General features: G+C 41.4%; 1 protein-coding gene across 1 annotated transcript in view; it reads left to right on the top strand.

Annotated features, from left to right (window-relative positions):
• The window catches only part of LOC123845834 (myeloid cell nuclear differentiation antigen-like), a 38,826-nt gene extending 21,669 nt beyond the window's left edge, over positions 1 to 17,157 (top strand). Inside the window, exons 6-10 of the mRNA XM_064593761.1 lie at positions 4,789 to 4,956; positions 8,161 to 8,328; positions 13,707 to 14,126; positions 15,491 to 15,676; positions 16,651 to 17,157. Of these exons, the coding sequence (XP_064449831.1) occupies positions 4,789 to 4,956; positions 8,161 to 8,328; positions 13,707 to 14,126; positions 15,491 to 15,676; positions 16,651 to 16,731 (1,023 nt within the window). The 3' untranslated portion in view covers positions 16,732 to 17,157. The remainder of the gene's footprint in view (positions 1 to 4,788; positions 4,957 to 8,160; positions 8,329 to 13,706; positions 14,127 to 15,490; positions 15,677 to 16,650) is intronic.
• The last annotated feature ends 2,784 nt before the right edge of the window (positions 17,158 to 19,941 follow it).

The raw sequence follows: 19,941 nt of genomic DNA on the forward strand, positions 1-19,941 counted from the left end.
ACAAGACATCCAAATGGCCAACAGACACATGAAAAAATGTTCAACATCACTTGGCATCAGGGAAATCCAAATCAAAACCACAAGGTGATATCATCTCACACCAGTCAGAATGGCTAAAATTAACAAGCCAGGAAATGACAGATGTTGGTGAGGATGCAGAGAAAGGGGAATCCTCCTACACCATTGGTGGGAATGCAAGCTGGTGCAGCCACTCTGGAGAACAGTATGGAGGTTCCCTAAAAAGTTGAAAATAGAGGTACCTTACGATCCTGCAATTTCACTACTGGGTATTTACCACAAAGATGAAAATGTAGTGATCTGAAAGGACACCTGCACCCCAAAGTTTATAGCAGCAATGTCCACAATAGCCAAACCATGCAAAGAGCCCAGATGTCCATCGACAGATGAATGGGTAGGAAGATGTGGTATATATATATATATATATATATATATATATATATATATATATATATATATATACAATGGAATAATATGCAGCCATTAAAAAAATGAAATCCTGCCATTTGCAACGACGTGGTTGAACTAGAGGGTATTATGCTAAGCAAAATAAGTCAATCAGAGAAAGACAATTATCATATGATCTCACTGATATGTGGAATTTAGAAACAAAACAGAGGATCACAGGGGAAGGGAGGGAAAAATAAAACAAAACAAAACCAGAGAGGGAGACAAACCATAAGAGACACTTTTTTTTTAAGATTTTATTTATTTATTTGAAAGAGAGAGAGAGCACAAACGGGGGCGGGGCGGGCAGCAGGCAGAAAGAGAGGGAGAAGCAGATTCTCCATTGAGCAGGGAGCCCAAAGTGGGGCTCCATCCCAGGACCCTGGGATCATGACCCGAGCCGAGGACAGCCACTTAACCAATTGAGCCACCCAGGTGCCCCCATAAGAGACTCTTAATCATAGGAAACAAGCTGAGGGTTGCAGGAGGGGAGGTGGGTGGGGGGAATGGGGTAACTGGGTGATGGGTATTAAGGAGGGCATGTGATGTAAAGAGCACTGGGTATTATATAAGACTGATGAATCACAGGCCTGTACCTCTAAAACCAATAATACATTATATGTTAATTAATTGATTTAAATAGAAAACTGTTTCGGGGCACCTGAGTGGCTCAGTCGTTAAATAAAAAACTGTTTAATAAAAAAAAACTGCTCATCAAGATACATCTCCAAAAGCTAGTGAAACAAAAGCAAAAATGAACTTTTGGGACAAGATAAAAAGCTTCTGCACAGCAAAGGAAACAGTCAACAAAACAAAGAGGCAACCCACAGAATGGGAGAAGATATTTACAAATGACACTACAGATAAAGGGCTGGTATCCAAGATCTATAAAGAACTTCTCAAACTCAACACCCAAAAAACAAATAATCAAGTCAAAAAGTGGGCAGAAGATATGAAAAGACACTTTTCTGAAGAAGACATACAAATGGCTAACAGACACATGAAAAAATGTTCATCATCATTAGCCATCAGGGAAATCCAAATCAAAACCGCACTGAGATACCACCTTACACCAGTTAGAATGGCCAAAATGGACAGGGAAAGAAACAACAAATGTTGGAGAGGTTGTGGAGAAAGGGGAACCCTCTTACACTGTTGGTGGGAATGTAAGTTGGTACAGCCACTTTGGAAAACAGTGTGGAGGTTCCTCAAAAATTTAAAAATAGAGCTACCCTATGACCCAGCAATTGCACTACTGGGTATTTACCCCAAAGACAGAGATGTAGTGAAAAGAAGGGCCATATGCACCCCAATATTCATAGCAGCAATGTCCGCAATAGCCAAACTGTGGAAAGAGCCGAGATGCCCTTCAACAGATGAATGGATAAAGAAGATGTGGTCCATATATACAATGGAATATTACTCAGCCATCAGAAAAGATGAATACCCAACTTTTACATCAACATGGATGGGACTGGAGGAGATTATGCTAAGTGAAATAAGTCAAGCAGGGAAAGTCAATTATCATATGGTTTCACTTATTTGTGGAACATAAGGAATAACATGGAGGACATTAGGAGAAGGAAGGGGAAAATGGTGGGGGGGAATTGGAGGGAGAGATGAACTATGAGAGACTATGGACCTGAGAAACAAACAGGGTTTTAGAGGGGAGGGGGGAGGGGGGATTGGTTAGCCCAGTGATGGGTATTAAGGAGGGCACATACTGCATGGAGCACTGGGTGTTATATGAAAACAATGGATCGTGGATCACTACATCAAAAACTAATAATGTATTGTATGGTGACTAACATAACATAATAAAATTAAAAAAAAAACAAAACTGCTCAGAACATCCTGTGTGCTGAAGGCAGAGAGATGAGGGAAATAACCTCTGGGAAAATGATCAGTTATTATTTTTTAAACATTATCCATTCAGAAAGTATATTTTCAGCATATGAATCCTGTTATTCAGATAGAAGCTTTCAGCTTAAATGAATTTGAGAGAAGCTCACAATGTTCTTGTCAATGTGTTTAAATTACTACATGTGGCAGAAGTAGAGAAGCTTCTTTTTTTTATTTAAATTCAATTAGCCAACATACCATACATCATTAGTTTCATATGTACAGTTCAACAATTCATCAGTTACACATAACACCCAGTGCTCATCACCTCTGGTGCCCTTGTTAATGCCCATCACCCCGTGACCCCATCCCCCCACACACCTCCACTCCAGCAACCCTCAGTTTGTTTCCTATAATTAACAGTCTCTCATGGTTTGTTTCCCTCTCTGATTTCTTTCCATTCCATTTTCCCTCCCTTCCCCGATGATCCTCTACACTGTTTCTTATATTCCACATAAGAGTGAAACTTTATATGATACTTGTCTTTCTCTGATTGACTTATTTAGCTCAGCAAAATACCCTCCAGTTCCACCCATTTCGATGTAAATGGCAAGAATCCATCCTTTTTGATGGCTGAGTAATATTCCTGTGTGTGTGTGTGTGTGTGTATGCCGCATCTTCTTTATCCATTCATCTGTCGATGGACATCTTGGCCCTTTCCCCAGTTAGGATACTTTGGATATTGCTGGTATAAACATTGGGGTGCAGGTGTCCCTTTGGATCATTACATTTGTATCTTTGGGGTAAATACCTAGTAGTGCAATTGCTGGGTCATAGGGTAGCTCTATTTTCAACTTTTTCAGGAATCTCCATACTGTTTTCCAGACTGGCTGCACCACCTTACATCATCCACAGTGTAAGAGGGTTCCCCTTTCTCTCCATCCTTGACAAAATTTGTTTCCTGACAAGTTAATTTTAAGCATTCTGACTGGTGTGAGGTGCTATCTGTTTGGGGTTTTGATTTCTTTTAGGAAAGCTTTCTCATGCCATCAAGAGGGTCACACATATAGCATGAAATATCTGCACATCAGAATGGAAATACATGCTCCCTGCATCGACATGAAATACTAATGACATTCTTGACATTTCTCTGTATTGAATATTTAGTGACTAGATTCTAATATATATGTGCTTTGTGTGAGTGATTTCGTCCTTCCTTATAAGACCATTTATTATTTATCACTCAGATGGTATTGTTAGTCCCATTTCACTGATGAGAAAAATGAGGTTTGTAGAGGTTAACAGTCTTCTAAAAGGGTCAGCCAGATGGTGGAAAGTCACTAACTCTACACTTGAACTCTTACTGGGCACTACTGAGTACATGGCAGGGGTGTGGATGTTACAATAGTTATTAATTTATTTTTTTTAATTGATGACTAGACAGGGTCATGTCTGGACTTTGTTTCCACTGCCCAGGCTCTGAAAATCTTCTAATGACAATGAGGGGCAGGGGGTGGTCCGATATGGCTCTAATCAGGAAGCTGCACACCAGAGCAGCTATTTTCAGGAGCTCCCTCATCCACAGCTTTATCAACTAGTGACACTTTATTTATCAGACAAATGAGTCCCCAAAGTGGTAGAACTGTGGCAAATTTATATTAGATGTAGAATGGCACAAATGGGCTTTCACTCGTAACAGTAATAGTAGTCAAGAACATAGATTTTACTGACACTTCCTGCCCTTGCTTAACAAGTATGAAAATCCAGGTACTTGGAATGGCCTGGGGCAATTCCTGCAGGAGCCTGTGTGTTGTTGAGATCTCTGAAGGATTTGGTTGCTTGGTCAGAATCCTGCCTCTAGAATTATGAGTCCGAGGGAATCTCTCTGGGATGATAAACAAATGGATGAGGATGGGGTTTTCTAGACCCGAAGAACAGGGGATGGATACCAGTATGCTTGTTTGCTTAAGGTGCAAGGAGATAAAGACCTGGTTAATAAAACATCCTTAAACCCAGCCGATATTCTTCTGAGACCTGCTCTTCTTAGACCCTGGTAGGATTTTCTATCAGTCCATAAATCCAGTGTTCTCCTGGAGAAGAGACATAGGCCAGTCTGCAGCAGAAGTAGAAGAGGATTCCACAACAGAGCAATGAAATTGGAATTATCTGAGTTGTTAAAATTTGCAGAGCGGCATTTGTAATCCTCGTTGGTGTCTGAGCTGGGGAGATGTTGGAGGTATCTAAATACGTGCCGTAATTCCAGAGTGAAGATCCTGGTGTGTGTTAGGGGAAGAAAAAGAAAGCAAGAGAAAGAGAGACAGAGAGAGAAGAAGGGAAAGTGAGGGAAGGATATAAAGGAAGAGAGAGAGAGACAGAGAGAAGGGGGGAAAGTGAGGGAGGGAGACACGGGAAGAGAGATAGAGATGTCCTGGTTTATCTAACATTGAACACCATTAACCAAGGGGGGAAAACTACTTTCAGAAAAAGAAAATCAAAACCATACAAAATGATGAATCCAAGAGGACCCAGCCAACCCAGGGACAGACTCAGCTTCCAGGACCTTCTGTAACCAGTACACAGTCAACGTGCAGCAACCCTCAGACTCCTCAGATGCCTCCACCAACCCCAGGCAGCAGTTCCTCAACCAAGGTACCATCTTCCTCTTCCCATTAATTGTACCCTTCCACAACATGCTATAGGACTTGTGATGACCTTGAGAGAGCTTCTCAGTAATTCCCTACGATGTATAAATATTCTAATTACCAAAAAACACCCATTATTTTATCAAATGCAGATACTGAGATTTTGTTGCATTAGATGTTCTTTGCTACCTGCAAGGTATGCATTTTGACATAATTCCTGATCTCAAGAGGGTTACTGGCTTGGTCCAGGAGTAGGGGTGGGGAGTGGCCAGACAACTAGAGATGAACATAAGAGGATGTTTATCCCCTATGTTCTCCATTCATCCATTTCTCCTTGATTTGCTGACCAATTTCTGGATTCATGTCCAGCATTCAGTGCTTGCTCCCACGTCAGCTGTGTGAACATATTCCATTTCTTTGATTTGGAATTCACTGCTTCTATCTTTTCGCTGGCCCAGAGGCATCCCTTCAGACACCAGCGTGACTCCTTTCCTCTGGCAAGTCCTTCCTGATGCTCAGACCACAATGCATCCCATCTTCCCACTGCTCCCTTTCATGGATCCCTTTATTTTTCCTGCCCAGCTTTTGCAACCATTATAATGAGTCTAAGTTCTCCTTTCTTCCCGGACAATAACCTCAGATGATAGGGAAAGACAGGACAAGGGTAGACAGGTGAGTGCCTACAAACGTGCATCAACTTTTTCCTAGCCTGCCTTTGTACTGCCCTGACGTAGCCCCAGGGGCTACCAACACTCGGGGGTACAATGTCCATTCTGTGGTGAATACACAGGCAACCTGAGGGTTGGGCAAGGCAGCATTTTAATCACTGACGTCTAGTATAGTTTGTTACCCCATCCAAGCTACCCCTGACCCAGGCTGGACCCAACCCTCAACACACACACATAGCAGTTGAGGGCAGACTCCCTATGGACAAGGTTTCTCACATTCTCTCTTCTTATTCTTGCTGTTGTCAGCCCCCATAACTCATACTCCCTCCACAGTCTCTCCAGGATATGCTTATGAGATGGAGCTACCAACCTGTGCCTGTTTGCCTCAGGCCAGGTGGCCATGGCTGTGACCTCATCTGGTCATTGGAACTTCAACCCCCATCTTTCTGCCATCAAATGACATAGGGCCCATCTCAGGACAACTCTACTTTGGCCGTGCATACTGACTTGGAACTCACACTTTCTACATCCCCATCTGCCTGTACATGTGACATGGTCATTTCTTCTCACATAAGAATCCTTCTGCTGCCCTGAAACTTCCTGGGAGCACAGGGAACCCGGGGGGGCTCCTCTACCCCTCAGCTTCTTAAATGTAGATACCCCAAGCTCTCATTCCTCCTCTGGGGTCTGGCCACCTGTGAGGGAGGTCTGCAAAAAAATGTGTCTGACTGTTCACCCTATGCTTCATGAGGTGAGCAGGAAAGCTTTGTTCTGACTCACCTCGGGTGCTCCCAAGGATTTTCTCTAAGGTGTGGGTTCTGTTTGTTCTGTTGCCTCAAACCGGACACAGAACAATATTATCCTTGAGACCTGCTGCTGTCTCCTTCCTGAAGCAAACAGCTCAGACCATCCTGTGTGCTGAACGGGGCAGGAAGATGAAGAAATCATCTCTGGGAAAATAATCAGCGAGATATTTAAACGTCATCCAATCAGAAAGTGTATTTTCAGCATCTAAATCCTGTTATTCAGTAGATGCTTTCAGTTTAACTGATTTTGACAGAACCTCACAAAGTTCTTGTCAATGACTTTAAATTACTGCATGTGGCAGAGGTGAATAGAGAAGCGTCTTTAGTCCCCATGCCATGGAGAGGGTCACACATACAGTCTGAAGCATCTGTGGATCAGAGGGGAAATACAAGATCCCTCTATAGACATGAAATACTAAGGACAATCTTGACATATCTTTGTATTGAACATTTAATGACCTGGACTCTAAAATCTGTGTGCTTAACGTGCTTTTTATGTGTGATCTTGTTCTTCCTTATAAGACCATTTATTATTTATCACTCAGATGGTATTGTTAGTCCCATATCACCGAACAGAAAAGTGAGGTTCGTAGAAGTTAACAGTCTTCTAAAAGGGTCAGCCAGACGGTGAAAGTCACTAACTCTACACTTGAACTCTTACTGGGCACTACTGAGTACATGGCAGGGGTGTGGATGTTACAATAGTTATTAATTTATTTTTTTTAATTGATGACTAGACAGGGTCATGTCTGGACTTTGTTTCCACTGCCCAGGCTCTGAAAACCTTCTAATGACAATGAGGGGCAGGGGGTGGTCCGATGTGGCTCTAATCAGGAAGCTGCACACCAGAGCAGCTATTTTCAGGAGCTCCCTCATCCACAGCTTTATCAACTAGTGACACTTTATTTATCAGACAAATGAGTCCCCAAAGTGGTAGAACTGTGGCAAATTTATATTAGATGTAGAATGGCACAAATGGGCTTTCACTCGTAACAGTAATAGTAGTCAAGAACATAGATTTTACTGACACTTCCTGCCCTTGCTTAACAAGTATGAAAATCCAGGTACTTGGAATGGCCTGGGGCAATTCCTGCAGGAGCCTGTATGTTGTTGAGATCTCTGAAGGATTTGGTTGCTTGTCCAGAATCCTGCCTCTAGAATTATGAGTCCAAGGGAATCTCTCTGGGATGATAAACAAAGCATCCAAATGGATGAGGATGGGGTTTTCTAGACCCGAAGAACAGGGGATGGATACCAGTATGCTTGTTTGCTTAAGGTGCAAGGAGATAAAGACCTGGTTAATAAAACATCCTTAAACCCAGCCGATATTCTTCTGAGACCTGCTCTTCTTAGACCCTGGTAGGATTTTCTATCAGTCCATAAATCCAGTGTTCTCCTGGAGAAGAGACATAGGCCAGTCTGCAGCAGAAGTAGAAGAGGATTCCACAACAGAGCAATGAAATTGGAATTATCTGAGTTGTTAAAATTTGCAGAGCGACATTTGTAATCCTGGTTGGTATCTGAGCTGGGGAGATGTTGGAGGTATCTAAATACATGCCATAATTCCAGAGTGAAGATCCTGGTGTGTGTTAGGGGAAGAAGGGGAGAGAGAGACAGAGAGAGAGAGAGAGAGAGAAAGAGGGAAAGTGAGGGAGGGAGACATGGGAAGAGAGATAGAGATGTCCTGGTTTATCTAACATTGAACACCAGTAACCAAGGGGGGAAAACTACTTTCAGAAAAAGAAAATCAAAACCATACAAAATGATGAATCCAAGAGGACCCAGCCAACCCAGGGACAGACACAGCTTCCAGGACCTTCTGTAACCAGTACACAGTCAACGTGCAGCAACCCTCAGACTCCTCAGATGCCTCCACCAACCCCAGGCAGCAGTTCCTCAACCAAGGTACCATCTTCCTCTTCCCATTAATTGTACCCTTCCACAACATGCTATAGGACTTGTGATGACCTTGAGAGAGCTTCTCAGTAATTCCCTACGATGTATAAATATTCTAATTACCAAAAAACACCCATTATTTTATCAAATGCAGATACTGAGATTTTGTTGCATTAGATGTTCTTTGCTACCTGCAAGGTATGCATTTTGACATAATTCTTGATCTCAAGAGGATTACTGGCTTGGTCCAGGAGTAGGGGTGGGGAGTGGCCAGACAACTAGAGATGAACATAAGAGGATGTTTATCCCCTATGTTCTCCATTCATCCATTTCTCCTTGATTTGCTGACCAATTTCTGGATTCATGTCCAGCATTCAGTGCTTCCTCCCACGTCAGCTGTGTGAACATATTCCGTTTCTTTGATTTGGAATTCATTGCTCCTATCTTTTCACTGGCCCAGAGACACCCCCTTCAGACCCCAGCCTGACTCATTTCCTCTGACAAGTCCTCCCCGATGCTCAGACCACAATGCATCCCATCTTCCCACTGCTCCCTTTCATGGATCCCTTTATTTTTCCTGCCCAGCTTTTGCAACCATTATAATGAGACTAAGTTCTCCTTTCTTCCCGGACAATAACCTCAGATGATAGGGAAAGACAGGACAAGGGTAGACAGGTGAGTGCCTACAAACGTGCATCAACTTTTTCCTAGCCTGCCTTTGTACTGCCCTGATGTGGCCCCAGGGGCTGCCAGCACTCGGGGGTACAATGTCCATTCTGTGGTGAATACACAGGCAACCTGAGGGATGGGCAAGGCAGCATTTTAATCACTGACTTCTAGTATACTTTATTACCTGACCCTAAGCTGCCCCCTGACCCAGGCTGGACCCTGCCCCCAAAACACACATAGAGTTGAGGGCAGACTCCTTATGGACAAGTTCCTCAAGTTCTGTCTCCTTCTTCTTCCTGATGTCAGCCCCCATAACTGATAATTCCTCCACAGTCTCTCCAGGACATACTTATTGGACGGAGCTAGCAACCTCTGCCTGTTTGCCTCCAGACCAGGCAGCCATGGCTGCGACCTTATCTGGTCATTGGAACTTCAGTCCTCCTGTCTCTTTGCCATGACAATGACATAGTGCCCATCTCAAGATAACTCTACTTTTGCCATGCATACTGGCTTGGAAGTGACAGTTTCTACATCCCCATCTGCCTATACATGTGACATGGTCATTTCTTCTCACTAAGAATCCTTCTGCTGCCCTGAAACTTCCTGGGAGCACAGGGACCCCAGGGAGGCTCCTCTGCCCCCTCACTCTCTTACACCTATGTGTCCTGTGGTATCATTCCTCCTCTGGGGTCTGGCCACATGTGCAGGACCCCTGCCAAAAGGGTTTCTAACCATTCAGTCTGTGCTTCATTACGTGAGTAGGAAAGCCTTGCTCTGACTCATCTCAGGGTCTCCCAAGGATTTTCTCTAAGATGTGTGCTTTGTTTGCTTTTTTGGATCCAAAGCCATGAACAGCTCACTCTCACCTTTGATTTCTGCTTTATATGTCCTTGAAACAAACAGCATAGAATGGCATGATTCATGAACCAGGTGGGAGGTGGAGGATATACTCTTAGAGAAAATGACCTGCTTATGCATTCTAACTATTATCCAAATGAAGATTATATTTTCATCATCTAAGTCCTATTACTGTGATTCCAGTTTATGATCACTGAATTTTAAAAAGTAATAGCTCAAGATGGTCCTGTCAATAAGATGACTAAGTGTATGTGGCTGATATGAATGGAGAGACTACTTTTATAAGGTTACTTATAACAGAGTTGCCGTCAACAGGGTCATCATAAACCATGAAATACTGTTTATCAGAGCAGAGTACAAACTTCTAAAAATCCATGGGAAAACAATGATGAAGACATTTCTGTGCACTGGGCATTTACTTGGTACTGGATTCAAATCCAGACTTTGAAATCTAAAGTTTAACATTTAGTTAGCATATCCCAAATCTAGAGTAGATATGCTGACGTTAAAATGTCTACAATTCATTTTTATACATTTAAGCAGTTAGTGTTAGGTTTGGGGTTGTTTCCATATGCCAGGTGCCCAGGGTGGCCAGAGGTTGTGTAATCAAGAAGCTGCTCTACAGAGGCAGCTCTGTAATATGCCTTTCAACAATTGGCACTTTAAAAATTAGATTACTGAATGTCAGAAGTGCTAAAAACTGTGGCTAATTAACTAATGTGATGAATATTTAATAGCTTTCATTAAGCAATGAAAGGCAGTAAAGGCCCATGATTACCACAATATTTCCCAAACTTACTGAGAAAATGTACAGCCAGTGGCCATGGTTTGGGTGGGATATTGAATATACCGAATACAGCTCAGAATGCTGAAAGTTTCAGGTTGTCTGGCCCACTCTGTAAAGATAGCAGAATCCGTGGCTGAGAAATCACATGTTGAGAGAACATCTCCGTCAGGGTTAGGATTAGAGCTCCTACTGGGTGGAGGGCTGGATCTTCTAAATGCTAAAGAGCGGATGATAGAAACTGATGTACTTGATGAGAAAGGCTGAGTTAATAAGTGCCCATAAATGTGGCCAACCTTGTGTGAGACATGCTATCCTTACAACAGAAAGATAGCTTTGAGAGTTATACCTCATCAGTTGATTTGGACCAGTTCTGCAGGAAATGTAGAGCCACCATATTCTATCTCAGACCAATGAAATTTCAGTCATCTGAACTTTTAAGATTTGCAGAGTGAGATGTCTAATCCTGGTTGAGATGAGAGAAAGGTAAGGGTAGGATGTCTACATATTCACTCCTATTCCCCCTGCAACAGGATCTAATTAGTAGAGTTAAGGTCCTGTTTTACAGAGTAAGAATGAAATGAAAGCATATTATATTTCATCTAATTTCGGAAACAACCACAACTAAGAACAAAAGTCTATTTTTCTACAGAGAAGAGATGATATAACCACCAAAATTGATGACACCATAAGGATGCAGCTATTCCAGGAATAGAGTCAGTTTCTAGAACTTTCAGCAACCAGCACATGCCCAAATGCAAGTCCTCCCTGCATTCTGCAGACGCTGCCAAAAATCCCATCCAGCAGTTCCTTAACCAAGGTACAGAGTGCCTGTTTCCAGTATTTCCCTTCCTTGTTAGCTGTTGACAAGGATCAAAAGAACCCTGGAAGGGCTTCTTAGTAATCCCCAACTGCATACAATTATTTCTTTATTTAAATCACTCATTTATTTACTGAGTATATATTTTAATATCCCACCTAAATTCAAATTCCAGCTCTAATTATATCCCCCTCTGCATTAAAATAACCTAAGAGCCACTGGACAGATAATCATCCTTATTCCACATGGGATTTAATTGGTCATTTATTTGTTTGATTTTATTTTTGTGTTTTCCTCAATGCACAACAGAGACCACTTATGTGGAAGAGGGTGTAGAAATACAGAGTCAACCAGAGCACTATCACCCATTCTTCCTCTCCCATTTTTTATTATATAAATAATATTATCTTAGGAAATTTAGGAAATGGAGATACACAGACAAAAATAGGTAAAATTTTACTGTGTGATCTCTCTTACATCAAACATGACATTTTGAAAATAGTCTTTCTGATTTTACCCTTTGTTATGTATGTACAAAGAATATCATTTTGTCACATGACATATATTTTTCTATAATCCAGTTTGAGGGGTTTTTTGTCACTTAATATGCCTTAAAGTGCTATTTAAGTCAACCAATGTAGATTTAAATTCTTATTTTAATGTATAAGGGAAATTACACAGTTATTCCATAAATTAGAAAAATAATTCTGTATTATTTGACTTTAGGTTATTTCCAGTATTCCTCAGACCTGCAATGAGCAAAAGAAGAACATGTGTCCATTAGATATGCTTCCATGAGCCTCAGGGTAGATCCATAATAGTTTTCCAAGTCAGATCACAAGAAGCATTGCTAGTCTCCGTGACAGCCAACTTGTGGCCTCATACTTGACCCTGGGACCCACCTTTCTCCTTGCCTTCATACTTCCTTTACTTCCTTTTACATATCAATACTTCCCTCCAATTCCAAGTGCTCTCCTGAAACTCTTATGTGATTCAGGCCACTGGGGAGACAGGATGTCAGAGAAATTCCCCTGACACTTGGCTTCTCCACTGACATGCTTCTCCTCAGGGTCCTGCCATTATTCCAACAGAGAAGTGTGGTAAAGGGGGAAATTATTCTTCTCCTTTACCCTTCTAAGTTCTTGGCTGAGACCCCTATAATAAGAGACAGATTAATAAGAGAAAAACAAGCAGAAGTTTGTTATAATATATATACTTCATATATACCTGGGAGAAACCAGGGAAAAATTAGTAACTCCCTGAGGTGGACTAAACCACTGGCTAAAATATCATCTTCAGCTAAAGACAAGAGAAAGGAAGGTGTGGAGGCCACTTATGAAGATTACCAGGAAAAGTGGATAAACAAGGGTGTTTGTTATGCAGATTTCAGTCAGGTCATTTTTCATCATAAGATTTTCTTGTGATTTAGAGTTGTCCTTCTCTTCCTGGTGGAGAGAGAGACACTCTTACAAATGCATGTTCCTTACAAAAGGGCAATTTCTATTCTCTTTGTAGAGCTTTTCCTATATCTGCTATTTTTTTAAATAATCAGCTCAAAATAATTCTATGCCAAGGAAGCATATTTTCAGATGGCTCATTCTGCTACTCTTCAAGAGCCTGGAGCCAGGGCACTTCCAAATTAGTGAAGTTCATGAGATTCTCCAGTGCTTGTTTAATCTCTTTTTAGCACAGTACTTCTTGGAAAAGGGCTAGTGATTTCCGTCTTTCATTTGTGACTTCTACTGGGATTGATTCCAGATGAAATCAGTGGTTTCTGACTGGAGCCTTTCCCACTGTCAGTGCTGTTAGGATGATTTATTTCCTTCCCTATTTATATCTTACTTTGCTCACTAAAATGAATTGATTGGTAAATTAAGATGATATATTCATCTTCATCTCTACTGGGAATCCCTTCATGACAACATGGCTATTGCCCACTTCCTCTATGCTTGACAGAGCTCTCCTAGGAGAAATACTTTTTATCTTGGGTTAATCACATTTAAAGAAAAAATATTATTCCTCCCAAACTCATAAAATAATGAAGAAAATAAATAAAATTATGTTTAACTCTTCTCCATGTCTTTCACAGGCTACATTATACCAGGTCAGCCATTTCTGCCCAGCTCATTTTTTTCCAAACCTATCCAATCAGGTATTTCTGGAGGCTCAACATTGACCCTAGGTGAGTCGCACTAGAAAGTGACTGTGTATTCCCTTTCTTAACTGTGTCTCTTTTTGATGTGTACTTCCAAGTAGAAACCAAGATTGAAGGCTGTACCTAGAGAAGCTTCCATGGAAGAGGGTTTCCAGAAGGGCCCCAAGGAAGTGATGGTGCTGAAAGCAACAGAACCATTTGCATATGATCTCATGGAAGCAGAGAGAAAGATGTTCCATGCCACTGTGGCTACTGAGAGCCAATTCTTCCAAGTGAAGGTTTTTCATGTCAGCCTGAAGGAGAAGTTCATCCCAAAGAAAGTCATCGCCATATCAGATTACTATGGTCGCAATGGGTTCCTGGAGGTGTATGATGCCACTTGTGTGTCTGATGTCAATGCTGACCGAAAGATGGAAATCTCGAGCAGACTGATCCAAAATGCAAATGCAACTCCTAAAATCAATAATCTTTACTCACAGGAGCCAGGAACATTTGTGAGTGGGATATATCAGGTGCATAAGGTAAGCCCAACACCATTGTTTTGTACTATTTCTTCTGCAACCCCAGAATTTGAAGGTCTGACTTGCCAAGTAGAGTTCGGTTAACTTCTGAATCACGGGAACTCAAGGCCCCAGTGACCAGAGTAGTTGGGTAGAAGCTTCCCACTTCAGGATATGGGATAGAAAAACTCGTCATATTCTGCTTCCCAAGGTAATGCCATGCAAATTCTACAGAAAGAGATTTCCCAGAATCCTTGGCACTTATCAGATATGATGATCCACTCACAGGTATTCTGGTCCAGTACAGTGCAGACTTTCTATTAGTATACATATCCTTATGATTTTGTTTGAGTTTTGTTTCATCCATTTCAGTGACAGCTTAAGTTAACTGTGAATAGTTACCCTCCCAAACTTGGATGCTAGTTTTGACAACCAGAGTAAAAAATAAAAAGATGACTCTGCCCTAAAATGCAGCTGTTTCCAACAGTTAGCTAAGATTCTGATCATCTGAATCCTAAAGTGCTCTTCTCTTCACATTCACTCATCAAAATATTGTAGGGCAACTGACTTTGGCATTATTTAATAGGAAATATAGATATTGAAAAGACTAGAGAAATCATGTTGTTTAATACTCAATTTATGGGGTACCTGGGTGGCTCAGTCAGTTAAGCGTCCAACTCTTGATTTCAGCTCAGGTCATGATTTCAGGGTTCTGAGATTGAGCCCCACATTGGTCTCCATGCTGGGTGTGGAGTCTGCTTAAGATTCTCTCTCTCCATCTCCAATGACCCCTCCCCCCAAAAAATTTTTTAAAAATACTCAATTTATTAATATGGTCAATAAAATGCAGAATTTGGGTTAATTCTTAGAATTAGTGAAGGTATTTCTGTCCCAACTCATCATGGAAATACTAAGCTGAGCCAACCTTACTTTTCTATGGGAAGTTTTGTTCCATATTCCATTAAAGGTGTCTTCTAGGGTGGCTCTTTCCTTCTACCCCTGTTGTTTCCTGTGCCCTCTGTGTAAGTGGCTGTGCACACAGGTGCATATGCAGAATTAGTGAGTAGTGAGTGAGAAGGAACCTAGAACAATGGGACTAGATGATCTAGATTCAGGATTCAGGCAGAATGGGAGGAGTGAATAAATAGACAATGGAGAAGAATTACAGAAATGACATAATCTACTTAACGATGATTAGTGGCAATCCTCAGACTCATAAGAATTCTCTGAACAAAATATTTTAAGCTATTTTCCACCCCTCGTTCTGAACCTCCAGCTCATATTAACCTGTCAAAGACAAAAGTTTACACCCACACCCTGTGTTTCTCATAGATGTGGAAACCTGATCCAGTTCTCAGGAGAAGGGTGTTGATTTTCTTTTGCAGAAAAAAGTGTTGAATGAACACATCATTTTGTATGAAATACAAGATAATACAGGGAAGATGGAGGTCTTGGTGTATGGACGACTTACCAAAGTCAACTGTGAGGAAGGTGATAAACTCAAACTCATCTGCTTTGAACTAAGTGCGGATCCGAGACAGCTGAGATCTGTAATTCACAGTTTCATCAAGGTGGGAACTTCTGGGGAACATCATTTTTCCAACATAGAAGACTTAAAGAAAACTAGACTGACTGTCCTTTCCATCATTCTTTCTTTTTTTAAAGAAAGAGATTTTTATCATGTTGAAGAGAGAAACCCTAGAGAGGCCTTCCAAGTATATAAAATTAGCTAAGTATTGTAGAATTGGTTGAATGTATCAAAGAAGGAAGATTATTTAGTAAATTTGGGCTTCATTAAGGCAGATTTGCTTCAATCCTGGCTCTGTGATTTCCTAACTGGCTAGTGGACTTAAATACCAGGAACCTCAGGTCCTTCATCTAAAATATGGGGGAAATGTCATCTATCCCAGAGGATGTTAAAGAGAGCTCATACCAGACCTAAATGATCAACAGTGCCCCTGAATATCTCAAAACACAAAGTGAGCTGCCTTTAATGAGATATACAGACTGGTCTACACAGACAGATGGGGTTGGTACTAAAGGACTAAGTCCATGTTCTTTGTCACACACATCCATGAGGGATTGTGGGAAGACCATCAAAGGCTAATACCAGAGTGAAACAGATCAATACAAAGGTTGATGCATTCAGACACACAGCAGTCCCCCACTCTTAGGTCTCTCCAGTTCTGAGGCCCTCAAACTTTCCAGCCTTTCCCTCACAGCCTCACACTCTCCTCCCACCTGTCTTCCCAGTGAGAACCTTCCCCCTCAGCTCTTTGCATTGAGTACACCTGCTCTTTCCTCTCTCCTGCCTGTCCACATGTACTCATGCTGTGTGTGAGTGACTATCTCATTTCAGGATCTCAATCAAGGTCAGGGGGTGAATCAAAGGACAGGAGTTCACTGAAGGGGAGAGGTGAGAGTGAGAGCTTTACAGGGAGAAGAGAGAAGGGGATGTAGTCAGTGGCTGGGAGAAAGAGTCAGTGCAGGGAGAAAGAATCAGCCGCATCTCAACTGCTCTGTCTTCATCTCTTTCTTCTTCAAGGTCATCAAGTCCAGGAAAAACAAGAAACAACCACTTAATCCTGATTCACATATGGAAAACCTCACTATAACATCCTTCTAAAAACCTGGATGCCATTAACAATGATGTCTGTGGAGGTAAAATCTAATTATAGAAAAAAAAATACAGGGCGCCTGGGTGGCTCAGTTGGTTAAGCGACTGCCTTCAGCTCAGGTCATGATTCTGGAGTCCCTGGATCGAGTCCCGCATCGGGCTCCCTGCTCAGCGGGGAGTCTGCTTCTCCCTCTGACCCTCCCCCCTCTCATGTGCTCTCTCTCATTCTCTCTCTCTCAAATAAATAAATAAAATCTTAAAAAAAAAAATACATATATATGAGACAAATTCAGTGATAGATATACCAGCTATTGCTGCTAGGGAATAGAGTGCTAATGGGTACTTTTTATTTCCTTTTCTATACTTTTCTATGCCATCCTATGGCCATATTTTGCATGTATAATTTTTATAATTTGGAAAAAATAATAAACTTTTTTTTTCTAAAGGAGTGCTATAACAGGAGTCTAACTCATTGGCATGTTGCTTAAAAGCAAATCGTCTGTGGCCCGCAGACCAGGGTGGGGCACCCAGGTCCCAAGCAGTATTTGCATTTATACTTTGGGTGTGATCTTGACAAGGTAAGGCTGGGGTCAAGAACAGGCACGTTGATGGGGCGCCTGGGTGGCTCAGTCATTAAGCGTCTGCCTTCGGCTCAGGTCGATCCCAGGGTCCTGGGATCGAGCCCCGCATCGGGCTCCCAGCTCAGCGGGGAGCCTGCTTCTCCCTCTCCCACTCCCCCTGCTTGTGTTCCCTCTCTCGCTGTGTCTCTCTCTGTCAAATAAATAAATAAAATCTTTAAAAAAAAAAAAAAAAGAACAGGCACGTTGAATGGGCTGTGCCCTGCTCAGAGAAAGCCAGCTGAGGGCACATGTTAGCACAGAAACCCTCTGTGCTTCAGTTGCCAAGCCCTGTGTCCCAGGGAAGAATTGCTTTAGCTCAGAACAATCTATTCAGAATTGGTGTCCCTGAGGGGGCATAATGGCTCATTGGTCTGTCAAATGAGGCACCTTCTGGTGGTTTGCATGAAGGCGCTTCTCTGTTTCACGTGATTCTAGCCCTGTGTGACATCAGGCGCCAACAGCTCAGTAGCTGTGCAACCATATTTCCTGGTTCTCATGCTGCACAAAGGTGGATTCCATCCGGAAGTTGCCCCAGGCAAAGATCTGCATGAGGCAAGCACTGAAGAATCATTAATTTCCTATAGAGTACAATGGCAGAAAGTGGGTATCCCCAAACTGACATTTACAGTCTATTTCTTGATCCCATATTTACTACCTGGTGTTTTGCAATTACTTTGTGTCACTTAGTCTCCAGCCTAGCCGTAGATGGTTGATAGTTTTCTCCTCTTTATTCTCCTCCTATGAGAAAAGCAAGGAACAGGAAGGTGAAATCACTTTCTCCTAATGATACTCAGATTCAATCCCAGTCCTCAGTTGAGAATCAGGCTGTGGTCCTGGTTTGTGGTAGGTGTGTGAGGGGGAGGGAAGGAGGATGAGGTGGAAGCTATGAAGGATGGAATGGGATGTCTCCCTCTGGGAAGGTCCCAGGCTGTTTATGTGCAACTAATCTAAGGAAAAGAGGCATTACAGATCTGCCTTCATGGTTTGGGGCCAAGGTCCGTGGAAAAAGAATGAGTTGTTCCCGCTTGAACTGCCTCCTTTCTGATGGTGGGTCTTGTATTCTGGAGGCTTAGATGCCAAGAGTAAAATATATACCTGTTTTTATCTCCTTGAGTGATACCATTTTAATAACATATAGAAATAATAATATGCATTAATATATTAATAATATATTAATAATATATATTATTAAGATAGATACATGATATATATTAAACATGGTATATACATAGTATTTATAGTATAGATATACATTCAAGGTAATTTTGGTCATTTTGGGAAACCAGACAGTGAAGGAACATAGAAGTACTGAGTCCAGCTTCTTCATCTGCAATGAAAAAAGCGAAGTTTAGAGAGATTGAGGGAAGTCGTCAAGATCATAGCGTCCCTCAGCTAGTTCGGGAATGGATTTGGTGCTCAGATGTCACCGACTGCTAAGACTTCCTCCAAATCAGACTTGATTTATGGACCTTCAGGATTAAGAAGGCTTCACACAGAAATGATTTGTATCCTGAGCTACATACTCATAGTCTTTATGTTCTTACTCTTATTGCTTCAGATTTGTATTACTTTATACAAACTTTCTGTAATTGACTATTCTATAGGATGCAGATAACGGTGATTAAGAGTTAAAGAATGAGCTCTTGCAGTGACCTGTCCAATCGTGTTCTGACTCTCCTTACTGATGTAATGATTCCCTCTGGAACTTACTGCTTCCAAGCATACTGTGTCTCTAAAGGAGATAAACAGGATATGGCCCCCCACCCAAAAGAATTGGGGTCTTTGATTTTGTGTTCACCTAAATAGCTTCATCCTCTAATGCCATGGACCTGCTCTATCTTCTATTTTTGCACTTTGCCCCCTTTGGAGTTTCTCCTCTACCCCAGCATGAAGTAGGTGAGAAGCTAGAAGTTCCCCTAGATTTGAAGTGTGGGATCCAAGAGAAATTCACAGCTCAGAGATGCTATCTACCATCACAAACTCCTCATTGCTATAGTTGTACCAAGTGGTCTTAAGGTATTTAGGAGGCAGAGAAATATCTCCAAGTATCTCGAAGTATCACCGTATGGCTCTGATGAGAAGATGTACATCCAAACTAAATGCCTCGTTTTCTTCATTTGTAAAAATAGAGCTAATAATGGTGAAAACATAATAGTTATTATCTGTGGTGGCCATTAAACAAGGCATCTCTACAAAGCACTTAACAATTAGCTAGCCTGTAATATTTAGTAAAGAAAGCTATTACACTGCTGTTTGTAACTTGCATTTCCTATTTAACGGTATGTGTTATAAATCTTTATGTGTCAGAACATAGTCATAAACTGTAGTCATATTCAATAACAAATTTATCATGACTATTTTAACTCATTGTTTACTTCAATTATTTTGAATTATTCTTTATTTAAAACAGTATTTATGTAATGCCCATAAGCCAACATATTTCTAGGTTAAATACCTATAAGTGGGGTTTTTGGATCAAGGAATATGAATATATGTGTTAATAATATTGCCAAATTGATGTGCCAATTAATACTTCTGAGAACACTGTTCTTAATAATTATATCATTATCACATTCATAAACTGCATATTATTAATCTA

This window comes from Mirounga angustirostris, unplaced genomic scaffold, assembly GCF_029215605.1.
Source record: "Mirounga angustirostris isolate CCGP_5_RB_7025 unplaced genomic scaffold, mMirAng1.0.hap1 SCAF_6, whole genome shotgun sequence".
NCBI lineage: Eukaryota > Metazoa > Chordata > Mammalia > Carnivora > Phocidae > Mirounga > Mirounga angustirostris.